This window comes from Hemitrygon akajei, chromosome 4 (genome assembly GCF_048418815.1).
Source record: "Hemitrygon akajei chromosome 4, sHemAka1.3, whole genome shotgun sequence".
Lineage (NCBI taxonomy): Eukaryota > Metazoa > Chordata > Chondrichthyes > Myliobatiformes > Dasyatidae > Hemitrygon > Hemitrygon akajei.
Window position 1 is genome coordinate 159,318,991 of NC_133127.1, and position 27,863 is coordinate 159,346,853.

General features: G+C 42.5%; 1 protein-coding gene across 1 annotated transcript; it reads left to right on the forward strand.

The window, feature by feature from the left end:
* shisa2b (shisa family member 2b) lies at positions 1–27,863 on the forward strand. The gene is made up of 2 exons (XM_073043787.1): positions 1–1,274; positions 25,278–27,863. Exons 1-2 carry the CDS (start codon positions 953–955, stop codon positions 25,838–25,840), a joined length of 885 nt encoding a protein of 294 aa, XP_072899888.1. The 5' UTR covers positions 1–952; the 3' UTR covers positions 25,841–27,863.

A 27,863-nucleotide genomic window follows, 5' to 3' on the forward strand; every position in this document is an offset into this window, starting at 1 on the left:
TTGAGCCCTACCTGCCCATTCTGCAAGAGTTTAAAACTTTACACGTGTTTCTAGCCGATCCTTTGTTAGAAAGGTTTCCTACTGAATGAACACTAATCCCGCTGTGCGTACGGTTTAGTTCGCGAGCAGCTGAGTTTGGCCATTGAAGAGACTGCACTTCCCACGGGACGGGCGCAGGTTTTATCGCGCAGGCTCAGAGCCCAGTACGAGCCTCCTGTATTATGGAGCGGAGGCGGCCGGAGGGGCAGTGAGCGGGAGTTGGGGAGCGGAGGACTGGCGAGGGAGGGACAGGGATCGGGATCACTTGGCTGCAACAGCTGAGAAGTTGACATTCCTCCCGCAGCGGCAGCTGTGCTCCGCCAGTCAGCCTTGGCCAAACCCATGGACCGAAGGGACGCGAGAACCTCCCAGACTCCGGAGTACCGGAGCAAAATAATATCGGCGTAGTTCGGAGACTCGGTGTAGAAATGCATCGGTAATGTCGTCAGGAGTACAAGTTTGAGGATTGGGAAGGGGAAGAGTTGGAGACAAAGTGCACGGAGAGAGCCACTAGAAGCCACCGAGCTTGGAGAAGTGGATTGAAAGCTCGCTTAATACATGAAGCTGCTCAGTTTGATGCCCCTTACTACACTGGATTGATAAGAGCCAGGGAAATGTTTTCAAGGGGAAACATTTCACCTTCTTGTTCTATGAAAACAAGAAACGATTGAACTCCTTTGCGAAATATGCGGTCCCCGGTGTACAAGGATGGGGAGTGAAGTCGGTCTACCTGTTGTTCGGCTTGGTCTTTAAGGTCTTGTTTCTGACCAGGTTGTCTCTGCTCATTCCCGGCCGGTCTCAGAACTTTTGATGAGAATATTTCGGAAGACGCCAGTCTGTCGTTTGGGGCTTTGTGCCTGTTTGCCGTCTCCCTGTCCATTGTTTGGGCTGAGCTGGTAGCGTGGGACTGAACATGGGGAGGTGTGGGCTCTCCGGCAGCGGCCTCCTCCTGGTCCTTGGCGCTTTCGTGTCGGCTCCAGCCCCCGCCAGTGCCAGCGGTGAGTATTGCCACGGATGGCTGGACTCCCAGGGGAGCTGGCACGGGGGCTTCCAGTGTCCGGAGCGCTTCGACTCCAACTCGGCGACCATCTGCTGCGGCTCCTGTTCCCTGCGCTACTGCTGCTCCAGCACCGAAGCCAGGCTTGACCAGGGCCACTGTGACAACGACCAGCCGGTGGGCAGCAGCGACGACCAGAGTGGCAATGAGGGCAGAGGCAACAGCAACTCATCGGCAGGTAAGAGGCTGAAGGGAGGACTCTAGTGCGGGAAAGCGACAGTGACACCGATTGAAAGCGTGTAAGAGCAATTAGGCAAATATACGAGGGAAAGGGGATTTGAAGGAAATACTGGCGGGGTTTAATGGGAGCCTCAAAAGCTGTGTGCTGTCTTATTTGGACCAAATGGCAATCCCCGTGGTATATATAGCCTTTGGTAGATCAGTATAGCGGGACAGATCTCCGAGTTTCCCAATTCCGCCTGTTCTCCAGGGTTGTAGCTGAACCAGGTCAGCTTTCAACTTTCTCCCAGGAGCTGTTCTGCTACCCAGAAAATGCGGCACGGGTCGGACAACTATCCCACGCGATGAGCGGGTCTGGGAGCTGCTTCAACAGAAACTCCGAAAGAACTCAGCCAGTCAAGCAGCATCTGTGGAAGGAGAAAGCAGTTAACGTTTCGGGTCGGGGTCCGCGTTGTCGTTACGTGAGGGGCGAACACACCGGGGAAAGTGCGCGTTTGCAGCCTTTAATCTTTCGTTCAGACCCAGGCCCTGGAACAGCTTCGGAATTGCCCGCATAGACTTTCAACTCGAGCACGTGTGACATGCGGTTGCGTCCCCCGGTGCATCGTGCAGTTTGAACGGCATGCGGGAAGGTGCCGGTCACCGAGTACAGCATTCACCTGACCCCACCCAGGGGGAATAGAGCGACTGAGGGTCGGATCAGAATTGATGCAAATTATACCTCCCTATCGCCGTCGCTAAGTCCCAGCCAAGTCACTCGGCAAATTCAATACAGTTTTGTGGCAGCTAATGAGAATTTTTGAATTTGAGACAGTGTTTGTAAGAGACAGATTCCGGTGTGTGATCTTAGGGTGTTATAATATCTACATTTTTTTTTCTAAACCTTTCCGGATAAAAGCCACGTTCTTGGTTTGAGACTAATTTCAAATGTTTATAATCGGAAAATAGGCGTTGCTCACCCATGCTAAAAGTGGCAATTATAAATATAATTAAGTGTTTTTGAAAGTATTTAATGGTGCACTGCGATAAACTTCAAGACCACACAAGTGACTGAAAGTTAGTCGACCCTCAAAAACATCCAGACGAAAATACAACAAATAAAACAGACAAAATAAATAAGTTTCCCAAGGCTTCCAGCCCCAGTGGAGCGAAACAGTTGGATCAGTTTAACTCATTCGGGATCTGTTCTCCTCATTCCTTCCGCCTTAAACAGTGAACGAACGCGCCCAAGTGACGCCGATTTCTATTTAGTTCCGAGGGCTTGTTCTAGTATTATATTCATTCATTATATTAACCCCGCAGAGCCAGATAAGGTTCCTACTTTTGATATATGTACCAGGTGCTTGGGTTCTGTGCCTTCATTAATTTTCTCACTGAAAAATTTGTAATCCACCTGGTTTTCAATGGCCGAGGGCTCCAGAGACCTCAGTATTTCACTCGATTTAATGTGAAGGCGCAGATTTTCGTTGTTATATTTTAGTCTTACACATTGCTGGATATATTTACCCAACACCTGCTGGTGTCTGAAAACTGGATGGTGGGCGAGGGAAAAGCAAGAGAAGCCTCTCGATAATTAAATTATTAATGAAAAATTATTAATTAAATAATAAACGTTATTATAACAGGCAGGAATAATACTTCATTCTGGATTCAACTAGCAAGAACAACATGATTACGCACCTTAATCTTTCTGGGAACCACTAGCTCATTTAAACCTTTGCCGCCACCATGGTCCAGTGTGGTCTCATCCACATCCGTGAGGCCCGGCGCAAGTTGGGATCGCTTCGTCTGGCAGCTTCGCTTCACCGGCTGTAACAGTCAGGATCTCCTGCTTTCCAACCATTTTAATTCTACTTCCCAATCCTACACTGACACGTCTGTCCACGGTCTCTCCAATTGCCAAATTGAGGCTAAAAGCAGATTAGAGGAACAGCACCTCATATTGTTTTGGTATTCTCCAAGTTGGCAGCATCAACGTTGATTTCCCTAACTTCCAGTCGCCACTGCCCTTCCCCCCCCCACGACCTGCCCATCACCCACACTTTCCTTCAAAATCCTGTCCTCAATTCTTTAGTCTACTGTCCTCTTCAAATTTCATCTTGTAGCCCTCTTCTTCTTTCATCTATCACCTTCCAGCTTCTCACATCATCTCCACTCTCCCCCCCCCACCCCCCCAGGTATTCACCTTCTCCTCCCTCCAGCCTTTTATTCTGGTTTCTGCTCTTTCTTTCCAGTATTGATGAAGGGTCTCAGCACAAAGCATCAGCTATTCATTTCCCTCCAAAGACACTGCCTAACCTGTTGAGTTTCTCTTGCATTCTATATGTGTTGATACAATTTTAACTGAATTCTTTTAAACAAGTTCTAAGTAACTTTGAAAGAGATTAAGAATAATTTAATTAAGGTAATAGTAAAAGGATTGGATGGTGAATTCAATTTTTATTTTCGTATTTTTATTTGTTGAGAACTGGTTCCAAGACCAGACGGACAAGTGGTATGAAAGGCATTTCATCACTAGCACTTTGCCAGGTTCAGATCATGCCAATTATTCATGTAGACTTCTTTAAAAAGACCCACCAACTGAACAGAAGACTATGAAAAGTTTCTTTACCACCGAGGGAAGTACAAATCTGCCAATCTGATATGATTTGAACTAAACTAAATTCACGAGACGATAAAACCATAAGATATAGGAGCAGAATTAGGCCATTTGGCCCATCGAGTCTGCTTTGCATTCCATCATAAGACCATAAGTAATAGTAGCAGGAGTAGGCTGTCTGACCTGCTGAGTTTGCTCCACCATTCAATAAGATCATGACTGATCTGACCATGGGCTTGTCTCCACCTACCTGCCTTTCCCCCATAACCCTTAATTCCCCTGCTATCAAAAATCTATCCAACCTTGTCTTAAATATAGATAATGTAACCTCCACTGCTTCATTGGGCAGAGAATTCCACAGATAGCAACTCATGGCTGATTTATTATCCCTGTCAATCCCATTCTCCTGCCTTCTCCCCATAACCTTTGACTTCCTGGCTAATCAAGGACCTATTAATCTCTGCTTTAAGTATACCTGGTGACTTCACAACCATCTGTGACAATGAATTCCACAGATTCACTACCCTTTGGCTAAAGAAGATCATCCCCATCTCTGTTCTAAGTGGATGTTGCTCTATTCTGAGGCTGTGCCCTCTAGTCCTAAACTCCGACACTACAGGAAAAAACCTGTCCACATCTACTCTACCTAGACCTTCCAATATTTGATAGGTTTCAATAAAATCCCACCTCATTCTTCTAAATGCCAGCAAGTACAGGCCCAGAACTATCAAATACTCCTTTTGTTCCTGGAATCTTTTTTGTTAATCTCCAATGCCAACATATCTTTTCTTAGATGAAGGGCCCAAAACTGCTCCCAATCCTCCAAGTGCAGTCTAAAGCCTCAGCGTCACATCCTTATTCTTATATTAGAATGCTCTTGAAATGAATGCTAACATTGCATTTGCCTTCCCTCCCAGTCTTCAGGAAATTCTGCCAGAAGACTCCCAAGTCACTTTGCACCTCTGATTTTTTAAATTTTCTTCCCATTTAGAAAATAATCTACATCTTTATTTCTTCTACCATGAACAAAACACTTCCCTACACTATACTACATTTACCATTTCATTTCCCATTCTCCCATTCTAAGTCCTTTGTGGACTCCCTGCTTCCTCAACTACCACCTTTTTTCATATTGCCTATAAACTTGACCATGAAGCCAACAAATCTTTTGACATATAATGTGAAAAAATGTGGCTTGAACACCAATCCTTCTAGATCACCACTAGTTACTGGTAGCCAACCAGAAAAGGCTCCTTATATTCTCACTCTTTGCCTCCAGCCAGTCACCCAGTCTTCTATCCATGCTAATAGTTTTCCTTTAATTCTATGGAGTCTTGTCCATTTTGCCTGCTATTTCCTCAAAGAATTCCAACAGATGGTCAGGCAAGATTTCCCCTTAAGGAAACCATGCTGATTTTGGCCTATTTTATCATGTGTCTCCAAGTATACCAAAACCATATCCTTAATACCAAAACTACTTCTGTTAAGATGCTGCTTGAACGCAGCAGCTTCTGTGAGGTCAACCAAAGGTGTTATTGTATTCTTCATGAATTTTTTATGATTACAAGACATTGCTTGACATTAAGAACTGTAGGTCTACCCTGTCAGCAAGTTGCTCATTGGCGGAGAAACTGAGGGAGCTGGACTTGGTGCAGATCGTGCTGCTGCCTGTGACAGAAGGGCGTCAGAGGGGTCAGTGCATGAAGGAGGTGTACAGCCAAACAGCGAGTGATGGCCTTAGTCTCTTTCCTTGTGACTCTGTTGGACATTGTTAATGTGGAATGCTGCAAGTCTGATTCATTGGCGAACGGTAGAGGAGCTGCATTGCCTCGTTCATGGTGCGGACTAGGCCTCAAGCCTTAGCAGCTGCCCGAGAGAGAGGCATCAGAGTCAGTGCGCTCCACCAGAGTGCCAGAGGTGGTATGGTATGGCATCCATGGCACTGCTCTCCTGTGTTTGCTCGGCAGAAGACAAGATGTATTGTGTTCAACTGCAGACTGCTGCAACATTCATGAACTCAGGGACTTGGACTATAGTATTTTTTGTGCGACTGTATTTTACTGCTGCCTTATATATGTTTGACTTGTGCTGTGAATGACTGTTGGTCCTGTGTTTTGTACCTTGGCCCCAGAGTAAAGCTTTTTCTGTTTGGCTGCATCCACGGGAATTCATGAATGGTTGAATGACAATTAAACTTGAACTTAGTAATGGACTCCATCATCTTCTCAACCACTGAAGTTACGCTAGCTAGTCTATAATTTCCTTTCTTTAGCCTTACTCCCTTTTTAAAGAGTGGAGTGACATTTGCAATTTTTCAATCCTCCCTGAACCGTTCCAGAATCTAATGATTCTTGAAAGAACATTACGAATGCCTTCACAATCTCTTCAGCTACCTCTTTCAGAACCCTGGGGTGCAGTCCACCTGGTCCAGGTGGCTCTTCTGTCTTCAGACCTCTCAGCTTCCCAAGCACCTTCTTAGGTATAGCAGTTACTCTCAATTCTTCCCCCTGACACTGTCGAATGTCTGGCGTTCTACTAGTGTCTTCCACAGTGAAGAGAGGCACAAAATAATTAATTAAGTTCATCTGCTATTTTTTTTGTCTCTCATTACTACCTCTCCAGCATCTTTTTCCAGTGAACATGGTCCAATATCCAAACTAGCCTCTCTTCTACTCTTTATACAAGGCGTATCAAAAAAAAATCTTTGGTATCCTCTTTGATATTATTGGCTAGCTTATCTTCATATTTCATCTTTTTAGTTGGCTTCTGTTGGTTCTTAAAAGCTTCCCAATCCTCTAACTTTCCTCTAATTGTTGCTATATTATAACTTTGGGATGTATCTATTATGCACTTTCTGAATTGATCCCAGAAACTCCAGCCATTGTGTTTCTGCTCTTCATTTTCATTTCTATATTGGTTATGATAGGTGAACCAACTTTGTTACAGAAACCTGTTCTTCAGCTTTATGGATGTTCTGTTAATGTTGAGCAGAGGCACAAGTATTTCCAACAAAGTAGCATCACCTGGAGTATCTTGTATATTCCTGTCACAAACCAGCTCATATTTACCAAAGGCAGAGTTTAATATTCACCATTCTTCTTTACAGATAGTTACTCAGATTACTTCCTCATTTTTTTTTTCTTTCTAGCAATGTAGCTTCATTGGTAAAATTGATCAAATTATGCTTGAATTGTGATGGAGTGTTTAGATGAATAGGCGTGAAAGTGACATTAATGCCCATGGAATGAAAGGCCTGACGGATACAGAATTGGTTAAGGAACAGAAGGTGGAGAGTAGAAGCTGAAATACAAATGCAGAGCATGCCAGGAACCATTTGTGGAGGGAGAAACCTCAGAGGGGTGTGCCAGGGCTGGGATAGTTCCAGATCTAGGCCTAGGAAATGGGGCTGGGCAAATAAGGAAGCTTCAATGGGTGAGCACCTGGGGCATGATGACCATAACTTTGCAAGTTCCAAATTAGTTATGAAGAGGGATAGGCATAGTATTGAACTTGCGTGTGAATTGGGGGAGGTCTGTTCCAGACAGGACCTGACAAACAACAGAATGGGAGCAGCCACTTGTAAATAATGATAATTGAGGACCAATGTGTTCCTTGTAGAGTGAAGTGTAAGGGCAGCAGGTCTGCAGAACCCTGGACATCAAGGAGCAGGTTGAATAAGAAATGATTGGAGTAGAATGCTGAAAATGGGAGGCCCTTCAGAAGTAGGGAGAGTGTAAAGGACAGTCAAAGAGGAGGCACAAATAGGTTTACGAAAAACCCCAAGACATTTTATAAGTTTACTAAGAACAAGGTAGTAGCCAGGAAAACTATTAGGGGTCAACGGGGTCATCAGTGTATAGTGTCAGAATATAATGGGTGTGGTCTTAAATGAATACTTTTCATCAGTATTCATCATAAAGAAAGACATTGTAGTTAGAAATTTCATTTGAGATTCTAGAGTATGTTAAGATTAAAAAGGAGAAAGCACTACTGTAGATACACTTGTGATCATAAAGGTGAATAAATTCCCTGGGCCTGATACTGTGTACAGTATTCCAAACTGCTATGGGAGGCAAGGGAGGGGAATGCTGGGCCTTAACTATGATATTTAGATCTTTGGTGGTCACAGGTAAGGTGCTAGGTGGGCAGCAGGAATAAGCTGGGTCATTATAAGCCCATTTGTCTAAGGTATAGTCTGCAGACCAAATGCTGGTGAATGGAATTTTTAGAGGCAGTGCTGGGTGGTCAGCATAGACAGAGTGGCCAAAGTGCTAGATGACTCCATGACTGCTCTGACCATGAGGAGAGTCAGTAGGCTGTATTTATAAAGTTATAAGATGTAATGCCATTAAAACTATCGACCTTCAATCTGACTGAAATCAAGACGTTCCTGCCAGATTCCTTGCTCCTCCAGGGTGCACCAGAAATCGGTGACGAAGGTGTCACGAATTATGAACTATTCTCCTTACAACAGATCCTAAAAAATATTGTGTATTTTAAGTTGAAGTTCAGGTCAAGTTTAATTGTTATTCAACCGTATATAAATACTCATGAATACAGAGTTACTCCGGGACCAAGATGTGAGACACAATACCAACAGTCACAAGGCACATATAAGATAGCGAGTCACACAAAACATAATTCAAGACCGAGTCCATGCATCTGCAGAAGTCTGCAGACGAACACAATACATCTTGTCTTATGCTGAGTGAACACTTGGGAGCAGCACCTCCTCCAGCCTGGACCCCACACCACACTGCCCCAGCATTTCAGTGGAGCGCACCGACTCCAATGCCTTTCTCCCGGGCGGCTGCGAACAGGCGACTCCGCAGCCCAAGGCCACGCAGCTTCATCGCCATCCTCCAATAAATCAGTACATCAGACTTGCAGCATTCCACATCAACAATGTCCAGCTGGGTCTTGCGATCACAGCAAAAGTGACTAAGACAATCACCCACTGTTAAACTGCACACCAGCTCGGTGCACTGATTCCTCATCGCCTTTCCGCTTTGTTTCATAATGTGTGGCATTTTAGTGATTCCCTAGGAAATTATTTGAAATATAATACACCCTAATTACATTTTTGTTTTAAAGATTTAGGACATTTCAATTTCCATCTTAATTTTATGTGTTTTAATCCTTACAATCTGTAATTTTTTTTGATTATTAGGTAAAACTTGTGCTTAATACTGCCTGTTGTAACTGATTGATGACACGTTTGAGTTCAGCTTCGAATGCTCTGATGTTTATTGCTGGGAAACGAGTAGTACAAACTGGGGAGACTGGTCAGGCTTCAAGTGGAGGATTGCAGGGTTAGTTTGAAGCAATACATGTATTTTATTTATTTAGAGAAATAGCACGGTAAAAGGCATTTCTGGCCCAATGAGCCCATACTGCCCAATTACACCCATGTGAGCAATTAACCTAATAACCTGTACGTCTATGGAATGTGAGAAGAAGCAAGCACCCAGAGGAAACCCATGCAATCATGTGGAGAATGGACAAACTCCTTGCAGGCAGCGGCAGAATTGAACCTGGGTTGCGAATGCTGTCATTTCCCATTAACCTCCTCTGCTTCAGAGAAAACAAATCGAGTCTCTCTTCATAACAGAAGCACTCCATCCCAGGCAACATCCTGGTGAATTACTCCCCAGCACTTCTATCCTATGATGTGGTGACCAGAACAGGATGCAGTACTCTAGCTGAGGTATAAACAAAGGTTTATACAGTTGGAATATAACTACCCTGCTCTCATACTCAGCGCTGTGATTATTGAAATCCAGTATCCCACATGCCTTCTTAATCATGTTATCCACCTTCAAGGATCTTTGCACTTTCATGACAAAGTTCCTCTGATGCTCAGTGCTCCTTGGACCCTAGCATTTATGGTGTAAGTCCTAATCCCATTAGTACTCCCAAGATGTATCACCTCACATTTATCAGTATCAATATCATCTGTCATTGCTTAGCCCATTTCACCAACACATCTGTATCACCCTGTACCTTGACTACCCTCCATAATGTCAACAACTCCACCAATCTTAGTGTAATCTTTAAACTTACTGATAATGCTTCCAGCACGCTCATCCAAATCATTCACATGTATTACAGAAAGGGTCCCAGCACTAATCTCTAGTTACAGGTATATCAAATTTTAAAAAATGCCTTCTATCTCCTCTGTCACCCTTTGCTTCTTAACACCAAGCCAGTTGTAGATCCAATTTGTCAAGTGGTCTGGACCCCAAGGATTGTAAGGATTTTTGTAGGCCGCAATGAAGTCCGTGTAAACTGCATCTACTGCATTGCCCCCATTGATACACATTGTTACCTCCTCATAAAGTTCATTTATATTGATCAGCCAAGAGCTGCTCTTGACAAAGACATGTTGACCTTTCCTGATCAGTTCCTGCCTTTCTAAGTTAATTATGTTAATTCTGCACCAGAACATTTTTCCCCAGTAGCTTCTGCCCTACCACTGTTAGACGCACTGATCTGTAATTCCTAGATTTTCCCCCCATTGCCTTCTTTAAAAGGGGATCACAATAGCTCATGCATTGGTCAGTCAGGAGTACTAGATGCTATTCCTAAATTGAATCAAGAAAAACCAATGCATTTATGTAAAATTAAATTTTAACTTATGAACTCACTTCTACACAGCCAACCTGAATATGCTTCTGTAATCTGAAGCATAGCATATGAGGGGCAAGGGATGTGGGCTGAACTCAGGAAATTGGGACTGGCTGGTTGGACACCTTGATCAGCATGGACTTGTTGTCTCAAAGGGCTTGTATATGTGCTATATTGCTGTATGACTCTGAGTCTGCTGGATGCCTCATACAAGGTATTAATGGCAGAAAGGTGACCCTTTCAATTAATGTTTTGCAAACCCGTGTGATGTGTACCTGGTTGATATCTGAGTGTTCCTCAAATGTTGTAGGTCCAACACAAAAGATCCCAATTTACGCTGGCAGAAGAGGAAATGGGTGCTGTGCAACCTGCAACATTGTAAGGTGAAGTGAGGGGAAGGCTCTGGTTAATCATGGAGGGAGCAACTTAAATCAATTTACTAATTGGCAAGATTTCACCAGCAAATAGTTGCTTGTATGCTAACCTGGCCAAAATTGCTTTTCCACATGAATTTTGCAAGGAAAAAAATCTGCAAATTTATCCAATTTTGGTTGCTTCTCTTATCCAATTGTGGCAATCTTATTGTTAGATGAACAGATTATCTCATCTGTTTGTGGACCAGAGTATCAACAGTCCCTAGACCTAAATGTTATTATGTGTGAAGCAGTGCCAGGTATTTCAATGTCGTAAGATACTGAATAAATGTAAGATATGGAATTGCTTGCAATGCATTTTGAAGGCTGGACTTTGAGGGCATTTCCATTTCATTGTTTACTGGAAATTCTGATGGATGCATGAGAACTTGCATGAACTTCACTACCGACCTAGAACCACTTTACTAATGGAGCATGGATATTTGGATTATAAAATGTTAAAACTAGTTTTTACACTTTGATATGAACTAACTTCAAGGATCGAAGTTTATTTATCCGTAACTCCTGGAATTAACTTTGTTAGAGATTAGGGCATCACTCAGTATAATAAATAAGTAATGTATGTATAAATAAGAGAGTTGTGGGGGTCTGGAATGCACTGCCTCGGAAGGTAGTGGAGGCCAGTTCTCGGGATGCTTTCAAGAAGGAGCTAGATAGGTATCTTATGGTTAGGGGAATCAAGGGATATGGGGACAAGGCAGGAACTGGGTATTGATAGTAGTTGATCAGCCATGATCTCAAAATGGCGGTGCAGGCTCGAAGGGCCGAATGGTCTACTTCTGCACCTATTGTCTATTGTCTATTATCTAAGTGACAGGAAGCTCCTCTCTTCAAAGCCCTAGGTATAGAGACATTTCTAACTCAAACATGCTATAATCTACAGCAGCAATAAGATGCTCTTCTCTAATTACAAACATTTAGCAATTAAGAACATTTTCCAAGATCCATCATTGTACTATATCAGGGAGATGTGGGCCCAGGGTGGAGAATTGCATTTTAAAATTATCTATCTGAAAACTTGCTGGCTGTGACTTTATTAAGCAGGTAAATAACAAATGGCATTTTGTTGCACAGTAACAGAAACTTGGGTAACAAATTTCCTCACTTGCAGACCCCAGTCAGTTCGTATTGGCAACAACATCTCCTCCACAATCTCCATCAGTACAGGTGCACCACAGGGCTGTGTGCTTAGCCCCCCCCCACTCTACTCATCTTGTATAGCTGGCTGGGCCACACCTCTTTCTAAACTATCATTCCATGTTGCTAGGGGGAGTTCTTCCAGACTTGGTAATTACAATCAATCACAAGTTTTGTCTCTAAGCTAGTTTGTTGTGTTAAAAATTAAAACCTTCAATTAGCTCTGCCAGGAGGTCATTATGTGCAACAGCTTAGTGCATGATTTACAATAGTCTGTTTCTACACCACTGTCTGATGTAGCCTGAGGGTTTCTGTGATTTATCCCACGGCAAGCAGAGCACATCGTCTGTCCACTGAAAGTATCGCCAAGCAATGTGTCCAACTGCATGGAACCGGGCCTGAGTCGAAAAGTTACAATACTTTATTTTCCTTAAGTAGCCAGTGCCTCCAACATTAAACCATATGAGTAAATACATTAGTCGTGTGAGTAAATGTAATTATGATGTTAATTAGTTTATTAAATTCTAGGATTGCATGTGGCTTGGAAATGTTGAACACTTTGAGCTTAAATATTAATGGATTATATACTGTCCATTTTAGGAAGTGGTGGTTACTTTGTTAACGTTAAATGGTAGCCTGGAATACTCATTCACAGAGGATCAGTGTTTTCATATCAAGAGTTGTCAAGGCCATATAAATAATGCTAAATGTATACAAGTCATTATTATATTCTAGGTGAAATGTTTTATGTTCCACATTAAAATTATTCTCAATGTTTTGTGGGACGTGTGTGTCATAGGCAAGTCCATTACTTACTATGCATCTGTAATTACTCTTAGACTCTGGTGGTGAGATGTCATCTTGCTTTTAGGTAGAATGTTCCAATACTTATATCCAGTGACAAAGGTAGATTGATGGGATGTTGTGTGATTTGAAGTGGAACAGAGATGTCTTCCTGTGCCCACTGCCCTGAGTAACAAAGATTATGCATTAATAATAATGATCAATTAGTCACAGAGAATCTGTTTTTTGTCAAGTACCTTTATTGACTCAGTTCCCAAGCATGTGAATTTACAAAACTGCGTGCACACCCACTGGTTCTCCCTGACCCTTTATGAACAATCAAGAGAAAATGTAATAGGGGGAGAACGAGCCCATGTGACCTCCATGTGTCTGAAGTGGGGTCACCCACTTACACAGTGGTTGGTCTCTGGAGACAGCTATTTCTGTCTGTGGTCCTAAAATCCTTCATTCTTATTCCTTCCCTTATCTCTTATGTTTTAATTTCATTGGCTCGAGGTAATCTGACTGACTTGTGTCAGTGTCAGGTTGGATGTAGCCCAAGGCTACAAGCAGAATTGCTTTATGACTCTCACTTCAGTATTGTGCCTTAGGTGATCTATTTTGTTCTGTCCAACTCAGAATGGTCTCAGATTTAGCAGATCATTTGCAGAAACTCCTTGCGTCGATGTTAACTGCCCTGATTAAGTTATCCCTGAGCCAGTTCGCAAGGGGGAACTACCAGGACAGCCTTACAAAATCCTCTTCACTGATTGCAGATACTGTGGAGTTCATGGTTTTGAGAGGTTCTGTGAAAGAGTTGGAAGTTGCTGTGGTGCAGCTTGTAAACATGCAACATGGTATCCATGGTATGATTCTTATGGTGGAAGTGAGTATTTAAAGTGCTCAATAGAAGCTGATTTGACCTGGATGTTTGAGTTTCTGGACAGTTACTGAAACTGCTTCATTCCAGCAAGGAGAGCACTCCATTACATTCCTGAATCGTGCTTCATAGATAGTGGAAAGATTTGGGTAGTAAAGAGATGAATTGCTTGTGGAACATACCCAATGTCCATAGTATTCTTATGGAGGGATTCAAAGGGTTGAAATGTAATTTAACCTAATGAGTTTCAGATCAATGCTGAATACCAAAATGTTGATGGTGAAGGACACAATAGGTTTTGCCTTTTATGTTCTTTAGATTCTTTAGATTATTGACTTATGAAACCATGACTGATCAGTCCAGCCTTGAGTATTGTCCAGTATTGGTAAATGTGGGTACTGTTGTGTTTGTGCACAACAACATATATATTAAATTAAATTTATTCAATAAAATTCATCAAACACGTCGATGAAGGCAGAGCAGTGGATGTAGTGTATAGTAAATGGATTTCAGTAAAGCATTTGATAAGGTTCCTCATGCAAAGTTCATTCAGAAAGTAAGGAGACAAGGGATCCAAGGAAACATTGTTTTGTGGATACAGAATTGGCTTGCCCACAGAAGGCAAAGGGTGGTTGTAGATTATTTGTATTCTTCAAAGAGGTCAGTGACCAGTGGTGTTCTGCAGAAATCCAGGACTCCACCTCTTTGTGATTTTTATAAATGACCTGGATGGAGAAGTAGAAAGGTGGACTGGTAAGTTTGCTGATGACACAAATGTTGGGGGTGTTGTGGGTAGTCTGGACTGTTGTCAGAGGTTACAGTGGGATATCAATATTATGCAGAACTGGGATAAGAACTGGCAGATCAAGTTCAACACAGATACGTTTGAAGTGGTTCAAATTTGAGGACAGAATATAGTATTAATGGTAATGTGGAGTGTGGAGAATCAGAGAGATCTTGGGGCCCATGTCCATAGGACACTCAAAGCTGCTGCACAGGTTGACAGGGTTGTTAAGAAGGTGTATTCACCAAGTTGGCATTCATCAACCATGGGATTGTGTTCAAGAGCTGTGAGGTAATGTTACAGCTATACAAGACCTTGGTCAGACCCCACTTGGAGTACTGTGTTCAGTTCTGGTCACCTCACTACAGGAAGGATGTGGATACTGTGGAAAGAGTGCAGAGGATATTTTTAAGGATGTTGCCTAGATTGGAAAGAGTGCCTTATGAGAACAGGTTGAGTGAACTTGGCCTTTTCTCCTTGGAGTGACAGAGGATGAGAGGTGACCTGACAGAGGTGTATAAGATGATCAGAGGCATTGATTGCATGGATAGTCAGAGGCTTTTTCCCAGGGCTGAAATGGCTAATGCAAGGGGGCATAGTTTTAAGGTGCTTGGAAGTAGGTACAGAGGGGATGTCAGAGGTAAGTTTTTCACACACAGTGTGGCGGGTGTGTGGAATGCACTGCCAGCAAAGGTGATAGAGGCGGATACAAGAGACTCTCAGATGGGTACATGGAGCTTGGAAAAATAGAGGGCTATGCAGTAGCCTAATTCTAGACAGTTCTAGAGTAGGTTACAAGGTCGGCACAACATTGTGGGCCGAAGGGCCTGTAATGTGCTGTAGATTTCTATGTTCTATGTTCTAAATTCATGCATGTGGGAGATGGCTTTAACTGGTGTATGCACATTGCAATGAGAGAGAGAGAGAACAGTGCACATGTGTAGACAACAGTGCATGTGCAGACAACAGCGCATGTGCAGACAACAGATCCATACATAGTGCTGAGGGGGGAGGGCATCATTTCTCTAAAATAAATAGATACATACATTACACTTCCTCCCCCTTTAGATTAATGCAACATTAAGCTGTATACATACAAAACATTCAACTTCCCTTTCAGAAACCCATATTCCAAATAAACATGTTTTAACAATAACAGTCCTATAACATGCTTTCACAATAATAGGATTTCCTGTCCAATCTTGAAGCTCCTTACTGCTTCACTTGGCAACCGGCTGAACTGTTTATTTTGTAGTTCCCTCCACAGATCTGGTTTCAGGAGGTGTATATTCTGCCTGTGTAGGTGTTTAGCATAACTGAGGTCTTTGCTAATGGTATCTGAGAAAGCAGTCTGTTGTAGTCAACCTCTGGAATTATAGATAAAGCTGACCCCGTCTCCACTTCCATTTTCGCTTTTACACCAGACACATCTGTTGTGATCCAGAAGATTTTGTGATCTGCTTCAGTTACATTATGCAGCTTTAGGCATGATAGTTCGCCTTTTTCAGACTCTGTGTTGTCTGATTCTGGTTTGCATTCAGTAACAATGTATTTGCTTAGTTTTATGTTTGAGACTTTACACTTGAGTAAGCTTTTTGTCTGCCTTGCACATCCTCTCTATGTGATCTTGTCTTTGACACTTTCTGCAGACTTTCTTTGAACCAACAGTTATTTGCATCATGGGAGGATTTGCCACATTGATAATATCTTTTGCTCCTTGCATCATTCAGGGACATTTTGTGCATTTCACATTCTGACATCCTTTTCTGCAATTCTGCTGCATCCTTTGCTGCAGTTTCTAACAATATTCCAATGGTCAATGCCTTTCTAAGGTTAGGTCTCTTTCAGATAATAGCCTCTTTTGAGAGCTTTGACTATACATGCCACATACAAGCCTGTCCTTTAATGCATCAGAAAGTCCATCTCTAAGGTCACAGTACTGGGAAAGTTTGCGCAGTTATGCAATGCATTCAGAAATGCTTTCATCTTTTGACTGGTTCCTTTTGTAACATCTAAATCTCTCAGCTATTACCAGAGGTTTAGCGCTTAAGTGACTTTGTAAAATAGTAACAATTTCATCAAACATCTTGCTTGTTGGCTTTTCAGGGATTACTCAGTTGCGTAAGAGACAACGTGTGCAAGGACGTACAGAGATAAAAAGTGATGGGGCTTTCTTTTGCTCCTCCACGTTGGTCTTCACAGTACAGTTCCACCCTCTCAATATACAACCCCCAGCCTTCATCAGCACTATCAAATTCACTAACTACCCAACTGAAGCCATTGCCACATTATCTTCACTTTAAATTCAGCACATCTTTCACTGTGTACTATGCAGACTGTTTAACTCTCATTTTGTCCTGTAACTATTGGTACAGTTCGTGGTATTTTCTGACATTCAGTTTCATCCTTGTTGCCAATTTGTTGTGTCTGTGCACAACTACATATCAATTAAATAAAAGCACGCACGTGGGAAATAGTTTTAACTGGTGTATTCACGTTGCAATGAGAGGAAGCAGTGCACATGCATAGACAACAGATCAATACGTAGTGCTAAGGGGGAGGGTCATTGATCTAAAAGAAATAGATCCATATATTCAGGTTCAAATTGCTTTATTATTTAAGTGTAACCCTCTCACTGGGGCTCGTAAACAGACTTGGTCTGTTATCTAACTGCTAACAGCCACGTGACTCAGCGGTGAAAAGACCACCTTTCATAAACAATATACATCGGGCCGGTATGATTTGGAGTTCAACCAAACAGGAACGCTGCGACATTCCGATTAAAGGAACCTCGATTTGAACAAATACTGTGTAAGTACTGCCCATACACAGTTATCAGCCCAGAAATGAAAGATCGCACACCAGCAGAACGTTATAAAGGAAGTGCATTTACCAAATTTTCAACTTTAACAAACAGTTACAGAAAAAAAGAAAGACCCAGTACAGTTAAACCAGTCCAATGTACTGTACACAAAATGTTGGAGTTCATATTGGAGTAGTCTAAGTGTATCTCTTTACTCATGCACTGGACCTACAGTCTGTGTGAAAGCATCCACCACATCCTGAACCTCCTCGAAGAGCATCTCGAATGAACTGGCTCTCTCAGGAGTACTCGCCCTTCCTCCTTGGAGCCACTCATCTGCATAAAGCACTTCCGGCAATGGGGACTCTCCTTCCAACAGCATCCTGCGGCATCTTCCCTTGTCCCCTGCTCCACAGTTCCCACTAAAAAGACCCCAAAGCAGACTACTTCCTTCAGAAAACTCTTCCCCTCAGCTCTCCAGAACCTCCTCTCACATCCCATAATCCTGATTGGCTGACACACATTTCTAAGTTGGATTTCATGGCTCCTTTTCTAGGCTGAAGCCAAAACACACTTTCCAGCATGACTTTTTACAGAAAACTGCTAAAATAAACTACCTCACAGCATAGCAGTAGAAATCTTAACCAGGATGTTATATAAGGAGATTAACACAGATATTTTCTGTGAGCATTTCCACTTCTGATCTTACAATGAAGGAGTTATTGCCAAAGCAACTGAAAATGGTTGAACTTAGGACTCTTGATTTGGGCTAAGATGATTGACCTCAGACAATCACTAACTTTTATTCTGGAGCTAATTCCAGAATTTCAGCTGATTTCTATTTTTGCTAGTGTTACCTATTCAATACAGTACACAACACATACTTGTGTACTGTATTGATAATGACTTTGCCTAACAACTGTGCTTCTTTTATTAATCACAATTGACTCAAACAACTGAAAGATTCAGCACGTAGTTTCAAACAATCACTTTACTCTTTAACTATTTTAGTTACTTGCATGGCCCATTAGTTAATTCTCACACTTACAAAATCCATTACAGTCAGCTCTCCTTATCCGTGGATTCCGCATGCGCGAATTCAACCAACCGCGAATCGGGAAAACCTGGAAATGCTCTTCCAGCACTTGTTGTTCGAGCACGTATAGACTTTTTTTCTTGTCATTATTCCCTAAACAATGCAGTATAACAACTATTTACATAGTATATACATTGTATTAGGTATTATAAGTAATCTAGACATGACTTAAAGTATAGGATGTGCGTGGGTTATCGTGCATCGGAATCGAAAAAATCCAAAGTTCTCTTACTAAGTAAGTCAGAACAGGTACATCTGGTATTATTTAGCATCAGTTAGTCAAACATTTGTCTTGGTATATAGTATATATTTTACCTTTCTATGCATATAAAACACTTAAGAACGTATGTTTCAGCGCCGGGCTCAGAAACTGAAGTTCTCGGGACTCGGGACAGATCGCTCCCGAGTGCGGTCTCCACTGTGCCGGGTTGATGTGGATCAAAAACCCAAAACCCCAAAATCTAATAATTAAACCATTGCGTTGCTTAGTAATAATTGTAGCTTTCATCGGGGCAGAGCCTTTCTCACTTTATCCTTTAAAATTGTTCTGATCATTGACCGACCTAGCCTAACGCTTTTCCAATGACCGATGGCGTTTCACCTCTTTCCGATCGCTTTATTATTTCCACTTTATTTTCAATCGTGATCGTTTTTATTTTCATGAACAGAAACACTGCACTGGCACCGAGTCCTAATGTCCACCACTCTGAGACAGGTTAAATAAGGTCTGGGGTTCCGCTGGGTCCTAAGGTCCACCGCATTGAGACAGGTTGAATAAGGGACTTGAGCATCCGCTGGGGGTCCCGGAACCAATCCCCCGCGGATAAGGAGGGCCGACTGTACTTGTATTCAGATGTTACCTGCTATTGATGAACTTGGCCGGGGTTTGTTCTTAGAGAGTTCTTCTCTGAATCTGTGTTGTCTTCTTTAGTGGTTGGATTCAAGAGTCACAGCTCCTGATCATCTCATAAGGCGAATTTTTATACACATCTTCACATATCTCCCATACTTTGCTTCATGCTTTTTTGTCTTTGTACAACCTTAATTCTATGTTGTATCCATTGAGCATGTGTTTCCTTAACCTATTCAAATTGTTGTTGGCACCATCCTTCAATTATTTTAATCATTTTTTCCTAAATTATTGAAGTATGTATTTGAGATTTGTAATCTATCTAAAGGTACTTAGTTATAAATTGTCAGATCCCAAACATCTCCATCTCCACCTGTCAAAATCAGGTTTAATATCACAGGCATATGTCATGAAATTTGTTGTTTTGTGGCAGCAATACATTGCAATACATAATAAAAACTATAAATTACAGTAAGTACAGTTATATATATTTAAATTACATTATTTAATTTGTGCAGAAAAAGAGAAAAAATACTGAGGTGGTGTTCATGGGCTCATGGTTCATTCATAAATCTGATGGTGGAGGGGAAGAAGTTGTTCCTAAAATGTTGTGTGTGGTTCTTCAGGCTCCTGTACCTCCCCCCGATGGTAGCAATGAGAAGAGAACATGTCCTGGGTGATGGGGACCTTAACGATGAATGCCACATTTTTGAGGTGTCACCTTTTGAAGCTGTGCTGGATGTTGGGGAGGCTAGTGCCCATGATAGAGGGGCTGAGTTTACAGGTTTTTCCAATCTTGTGCAGTGGCCCCTTCATACCAAACAGTGATGCAACCAGATAGAACCACTAGAAATTTGTGAGTGTCTTTGGTGACATACCAATTCTTCTGAAACTCCTAATGAAGTATAGCAACTGTTGTACCTTCTTTGTAGCTGCATCAATATGTTGGGCCCAGGAAAGATCCTCCGAGATGTTGATACCCAGGAATTTGAAACTGCTCACCCTTTCCATTTCTGATCCCTCGATTAGGACTGATGTGTGTTCCCTTGGCTTCCCCTTCTTGGAAGTCCACAATCAGTTCTTTGGTCTTACCGATGTTGAGTGAAAGGTTGTTGCTGCAACACCACTCAACCAGATGATTTATCTTGTTCCTGTATGCCTCCTCATCTCCATTTGAAATTCTGCCAACAATGGTTGTGTCATTGAGCTGTGCCCATCCACATAATCATGGATGTAGAGAGAGAACAGTGGTTTAGCACGCATCCTTGAGGTGTGCTAGTGTTGATTGTTGGTGAGGAGGAGATGTTACTTCCAATCCACACAGACTGTGGTCTCCTGGTGACAGAGGGAGGTATGGAGGCCCAAGTTTTGAAGCTTGTTGATTAGAACTGAGGGTGTGATTGTGTTGTATGCTGAACCGTAGTCAATAAACAGCAACCTGACATAGGTATTACTATTGTCCAGGTGATACAAAGCTGAGCAGAGAGCCAATGGGGTTGCATCCGTGGGTAAACCTATTTTGACGATAGTAAATTGCAGTGAATTCAGATCCTTGCTTAGGAGTTGATTCTAGCCATGACCAACCTTTCAATGCACTTCATCGGAGTAGATGTGAATAGCTGGACGATAGCTATTGAGCAGATTACCCCTGCCCTTCTTGGGTACTGGTAAGATTGTCACCCTTTTAAAGCAATCGGGAACCTTCAACTGCAGCAGTGAGAGATTGAAGATGTCCGTGAACAGCTTGCCAGTTGTTTGGCGTGGGTCCTCGGAGCTCTGCCAGGGCCTGACACCTTATGAAGGTTCAACCTCTTGAAAAATGTTCTGACATTGGTCTCTGAGACAGAGATCGCAGGGTCACCAGATACTGCAGGGATTTGCACAGGTGAAGTTTTATTCGCCTTTTCAAAGTGTGCGTAAAATGCGATGAGTTCAGATAGCTCATGGTGGGATATTTAGTGGGATAGTCCATGGGGCTGTAAATTTGTCTCAGTTATGTTCTCACTTAACACTGATCAGGTGTCCATTGCATGAACTTCCTTTACCAAAAATATTTCTTCCTAGGCAGCATAGTGTCCTCCCAAAACAGAATCGGATATGTGTCATTGCTGTGGCTGCCACGCAAGTCTATGCCATAAGGATAGAGGCTTACTAAGGTAGTCAGAGAGATAAAGGCCTTAAGTTCTTTGAGATTGGAGAAATTAAGGAGTTGTGCTAGAGATCGAAGCTATTTAGGACACGGAGACGTTCAGAAATACAGCTTCAGGCGGAAAGAATCACTGGAATGGACTCGGCATTGTGGAAAATGAAAATTGAAGAGTAAGAAATAAAATTTTTTGAGGAGAACAAGGTGATGGAAGGAAGCATGTGTCTGGGAAGTAGACTTGCTTCCACTGCAATCATTTGTCTAGGACTGGTGAAAATATCAAAATAAGGACACTTCAGTCGGGCTTAGACTGTCACAGGGTCTATGCCAAATTTCAGTTAAAGTGATCATTTACAGTGAAGGCAAATGGTGAAGAAAACCACATAATGGATTGCTTCAACTATGGCCATGGTAATGCTGAAGTGAGAAGAGCAGCAATGAAGGAGAATTACCAGCTTGTGGTTGCAGCTTATTAGTAACCTCTATGGTTCCTTTAGCCTCGTATCAAAGAGATCTTTGGGTTGTTTGGTCTCATGGAGGAATTCCCATTTGTGGGTTGACAGAAGGCTGTTAAATGGTGAGTATTTGCATCAAACGTGGAGTGAGTGCACAGTATCACAAGATAGAGAAGGGATGGGGTGGGGGTGGGGGGGGGGGGAGTGTGACTGGGAGAGCGGAGAAAGGGTGACAAAGCCAAGAGAGTAGGGAAAGAAGTTGAGAAAAAAAAGTCAAAATAATGGTTGCACTCTAAAGCAGCATCCGCAATCCGCACAGAAATGAGCTCAGAGTTACATCAGAGTGAATTTAATACGATCATCAGATCAAAGAATTCAAATGTACCCAGTGAAATGCATCCTCTACAGTGCAGTGCTGAAGTGGCACCAGTGTACCGTGTTACTTGCAGTGCGCTGATGTGATAGAACCAGTTAATACATCACTCGCAGCATAATGATTCAATGAATTAGTGTAATGCATTCCCTGCAGTACAGTGATGCAATGGAACCAGTGCAGTGCATTATCAGCAGTGCAGTAATGCGATATGCAGACCTTTTAAAACATTTCTCATCAAACTTTCCACCACAGAGCTCTACACCCAGTCTTTCTTTAATATGGGCATTTTAATAATAACACTGTATAATTTTGAAATAATTCTTTTTGTTAAATCATTTTCATTTCTATGTTAGCAAGCCAGGCATAAAACAACAAGAAATGGCACATCATCAATAAGCCTTTTATGTTATTGCATGTTTCAGACTTTAGATATATACAGGATATTTGGTTAACCAACATCTGGATGAATCTCCCATTTCCCTTCCATCACCAGAACGATGGTAGCCACTACTATTTTCAGGAACTCAGGAGATGTTGTTTATGATGCTGAATCTGACACTATAAGGAAAGCTATGATAAATAACATAGATGGAGGACTCTAGACAAACAACTCAGCATGTGAACCATAGGACTGGGTAGACACAGAGAGTAGGGGGAACGTTTGGGGCACCATCAGTGTAGATTTCCCGGGCTCTTTTTGTGTTGTTTGCTGCCTGTATTGTGCAGTCTGTCAACAGAATGTCATGGCATAAAACCACACTGTTCTGGGAGTTGTGTCTCTCCCTGAGAACACTCCTATTCCAGTAAGCATCAGCAGGCCACTAGATGCTGACTTTTGAGACCTCTCTGCTATCCCTGTGCTGGTCTTGGTGGATCCAATGTTATTTTCATAGTTGCTGCAGAGATCATTGTTTTGACTTTCCACTACTCCACTGTAATATTTTACAATGTTTTTTAAACATCTGTGTCCATATTGCTAGTTCTTTCACAAGTTCTTTTTATTGCTAAGCATTTAAACATACTCCAGTAAAAGTTTCTGTTGATTTGCCTGTGTGTTGGCTATGTTACTAGCTATATCCTGCCCAATGTTCTCATCCCCTTTCAGGAGCTGAACCACACTCATTGCCACCTTGCCCTAAGTATGATACTTGCCCTAAGGAAGACACCCCGCTCTGGTCTTCTGCCTGCTCTGGATCTCTTTATTGCTAATTGCCGACGGGACATCAACCGTCTCGACTTCACCACACCCTGTTCCAATTCCAACCTAACTCCTTCTGAACGCTCTGGTCTCCACTCCCTCCGCACCAATCCCAACCTCACTATAAAATCCACTGATAAGGGGGGAGCTGTTGTTGTCTGGCATATTGACCTCTACCTGGCCGAGGCACAGCGACAACTCTCTGATACCTCCTCTTATTTACCCCTTGATCATGACCCCACTAAGGAGCACCAGGCCATTGTCTCCTATACCATCACCAACCTTATCAGCTCTGGGGATCTCCCATCCACTGCCACCAACCTCATAGTTCCCACACCCCGCACTTCCCGTTTCTACCTCCTACCCAAGATCCACAAACCTGCCTGTCCAGGTAGACCCATTGTCTCAGCTTGCTCCTGCCCCACTGAACTCATTTCTGCATACCTTGACACTGTCTTATCCCCCCTTGTTCAATCTCTTCCCACCTATGTTCATGACACTTCTCATGCTTTGAATTTTTTCAATGATTTTAAGTTCCCTGGCCCCCACCGTCTTATTTTCACCATGGACGTCCAGTCCCTATATACCTCTATCCCCCACCGAGATGGTCTCGAAGCTCTTCGATTTTTTGTGGATTCCAGACCTAACCAAATCCCCTCTACCACCACTCTCCTCCGTCTAGCGGAATTAGTTCTTACTCTCAATAATTTCTCCTTTGGCTCCTCCCACTTCCTCCAAACGAAGGGTGTGGCCATGGGCACCCGTATGGGTCCCAGTTATGCCTGCCTTTTTGTTGGCTTTGTGGAACAGTCCATGTTCCAAGTCTATACAGGTATCCATCCCCCTCTTTTCCTTCGCTACATCGACGACTGCATTGGTGCTGCCTCCTGCACGCATGCTGAGCTCGTCGACTTCATTAACTTTGCCTCCAACTTTCACCCTGCCCTCAAATTTACCTGGTCCATTTCCGACACCTCCCTCTCCTTTCTTGATCTTTCTGTCTCCATCTCTGGAGACGGCCTATCTACTGATATCTACTATAAGCCTACAGACTCTCACAGCTACCTGGACTATTCCTCTTCCCACCCTGTCTCTTGCATAATTTTCTAGATGACTTCCACCTCTGCAATGTTGTCTGACTCATTTCATCTGTGCCCAAGCCTCCCTTCTTTATCTTTGCACCCTTTGGCCTCAACTATTCCAACACATACCTGTACTGCCTCCTGAGCTCTATCCATTGACCCCTACCTCCTCACCTGGTCTCACCTCTCACCTGTATACTTCTACTGCCTCCCTTGCCCCCATCCTCTTATTCTGGCTTCTGCCTCCTTTCTTTCCAGTCTCGATAAAGGTCTTGGCCTGAAAAGTTGACTGCTTCATTCCTTCTGTAGACGCTGCCTGACTTGCTGAGTTTCTCCAGCATTTTGGATGTGTTGCTGAAGATTTCCAGCAGTTTCAGAATCTCTTGTGCATCTGAAGCTCTGCTGCCTGATTTACAACATCGGAATTAAGCAGTCCCTCTATGGTCATGCCCCTTCCTCCGTTGTTCGTGCCCCCAGATCTTAGTCTCACATTATTCTAGTTCTCATTTTAATGGCAGCTATGTTTTTGTCTGTGCCTTCAGCTCCAGGGCACTACCCTTCAGTGGCTTCTCTACCTTCTATAATTTGCCATTGACTAAGATATTGGACATTTGCCCGAACATTTCTTTTTATCATTCCCTTGAACTAGGGTGTGTATTCCATTGTGTTGAAGGCACAATTTAAAATGCAAGTTGTTTTTTTTTACCTTTCTCGTTAATAACCTGGTGTGTTTCTTTTCCTCTCTCTCCAGTGCCGATCTACGTGCCTTTCCTCATTGTTGGCTCTGTGTTTGTGGCCTTTATCATCATAGGCTCATTTGTGGCAGCCTGCTGCTGCAAGTGCCTCAAACCCAAACAGGAGCCCCAGCAGAGCCGAGCCCCGGCAGGAAGCCGCCTGGTGGAATCTATCCCAATGATCTCAAGCTCTGGCAACCCCAGAGGCTCCTCATCCCGGCAATCCAGCACTGCTGCCAGCTCCAGCTCCAGTGCCAACTCCGGGGCCCGTGGTCCCCCTCCGAGAACGCAGACAAACTGCTGCCCTCCAGCAGAAGGGGCAATGAATAACGTATACTTGAACATGCCACCCAATTTCTCGGTGATAAGTTGCCAGCAGGCCCCACAGATGATGCCACACCAAGCTCAGTTTTTACACCCTCAGTACCTGGGCTTCGCAGTTCAACATGACTCTTTAACAATGACCCCCACGCCTCCTTTCTTGGATGGGCTGCAGAACAGTTACCGACAAATGCAGACGCCCTTCCCTCACGGCAGCACAAATACGGAACAGATGGTGTATACAACAGTAACTGTATAGAAAGATACTAATGTATTTTTTATATATACCTGCAATGTGGATGTTATCTATTTGAATTCTCAGAAATAGAACACGGGTTGAGACTTTTGTAAGCAATTTGTTTAATTCTCTCAGTTGAGACCTTTTTAAAAAGAACTCTTAAGAAGTGTGTATGATAAAGGTGTTGTCGATTCCTCTTGATTCTCCTGGGTGCTTAAGGCAGCTAATCTGATACTTCTCACATTACCTGGTTGTTAGAGCTGCAACAGGCAATGATTCTTTAAGCCATCGATGGTTTCTGTTGCTCAAATGTCATTGTTGGAAGTCGTGGATGACCAGGACTATAGAATGCACCACATGTTGTGAATACAGACATATTGCCCACTGATAACTTCTATCCCACTGGAAATTGTAGATGTACATGGTCAATACTGTCTCACTGATAGTTACATAAGTTTTTGTAGTCAATCCTGTTCCATTGTTTACTGCTGCGAGGATACGCAGTAGCTAGTGTTACTGCTTTGTTGATCACTAGGTAGAGTTTGGATTGTGTTTGGTCTGTGAAATATTATTCTGATGGTCATTACATTAGGCAAGTGCTCTGATAAGTGTCCACTAAATGAAAACAATTCTGTATCATAAAATTATGCACTTATCATTTAGAATCTCCTACACAATCTGGTTACAGCTGTGTTCTACTCAAAAATGAAAAATAAACCATTCCTATTAAGAATAAAAATACAGACAGGGTTCACTACATTTGTTGAACAGAAGCATGATTAATTCCAAAAAAACTGCAGGCAAAACTCAACGAATTGTGAGATGCCACAATTTTTACTGGGTAGTTTGTCAAAAATTGGTCTCATAATTTATAAAATGGGGTCTTTGTTACAACAAAGGAAAATCACAGTAGTTATTGGGCAAATTTTGATGAATGTTATCTGTCCAGGGATAGTGGAAAATCTTTCATCAAAATCCTCACCTAATAATCAGTGTAGTTTTTAAGGGTTCACAACTTCTTTTCATTACATAAATATAGTCCAGAATTCTCAACAAAATATTTAAGACAATTCTAAAACCACCATGACAGATATAAAAGAATTTGGAACTGCACTATAAAGGTTGCAACATGCATACACTTTGATGTTTGAGGGACAGGTACAGTCTCTGTGAAGGAAATCTTGTTTGTTGCTTTGCCGTGCCATATAAATCGGAGGTTTCTGGGCAGCATGGTTCATGTGGCTCACTCCACGCTGTACATCAATAAATAAATAAGACACCTGTATATCTTCAAATTTGCAATTTCTTCCAGATTTTGCAACAACATATTATTTAAATTTATTTAATGCTGAACCAATGTAAACTGTAGTTCAGTTCATAGCACTCTCTCCTGTGATTTAAAAGATTGTGAGCTCAAATCTTCCTCTAGAGACTTGAGCATATTTCACAGTGACAGTCCAGTGAGGCAACACTGTTGTAGATGTTGTCTTTTAGACCAGGCGAGGTGAAAGTATGTATGGCGTTATTTTAAAGTGCAGGGTAGTAATCTCCAGTGACTTGTTCAATATCTATTTCTCAATCAATATCTTGCTGATATTAGGAATTTGTTGTGAGAAAATTGGCTGCTGAATTTCAAACGTTACAATGGTGACTGTACATTGAAGTCAGAGTCAGAGCACAGGTACAGGCCCTTCAGCCCGATGAGTCCGTGGTCCCAATTTCCTTCCTTCAGCCCGATGAATCCTTGGTTCCAATTTCCTCCATTCAGCCCAAGTCTTTCTGAGTCCCACACCTCCATCTATCTAAGTGCTTCATAAATGAGCATTAGCTCATTGGTTTTCAATAGTTAATTGTTTTGAAAGACATTGGGACATCTGGAAATCTATACAAACGATAGGCATCTTTTAGATCCCTGAAGGATTGCATTTAGATATTAATGTCATTGATCAAAAGTTTTTTTTAAATAAAATTAATTCAGGCTTGTGAGATCAACTGTTGTTGTTTATGAAGGTGTATAATAAAATTCTTTTATACCCAAAAAGAA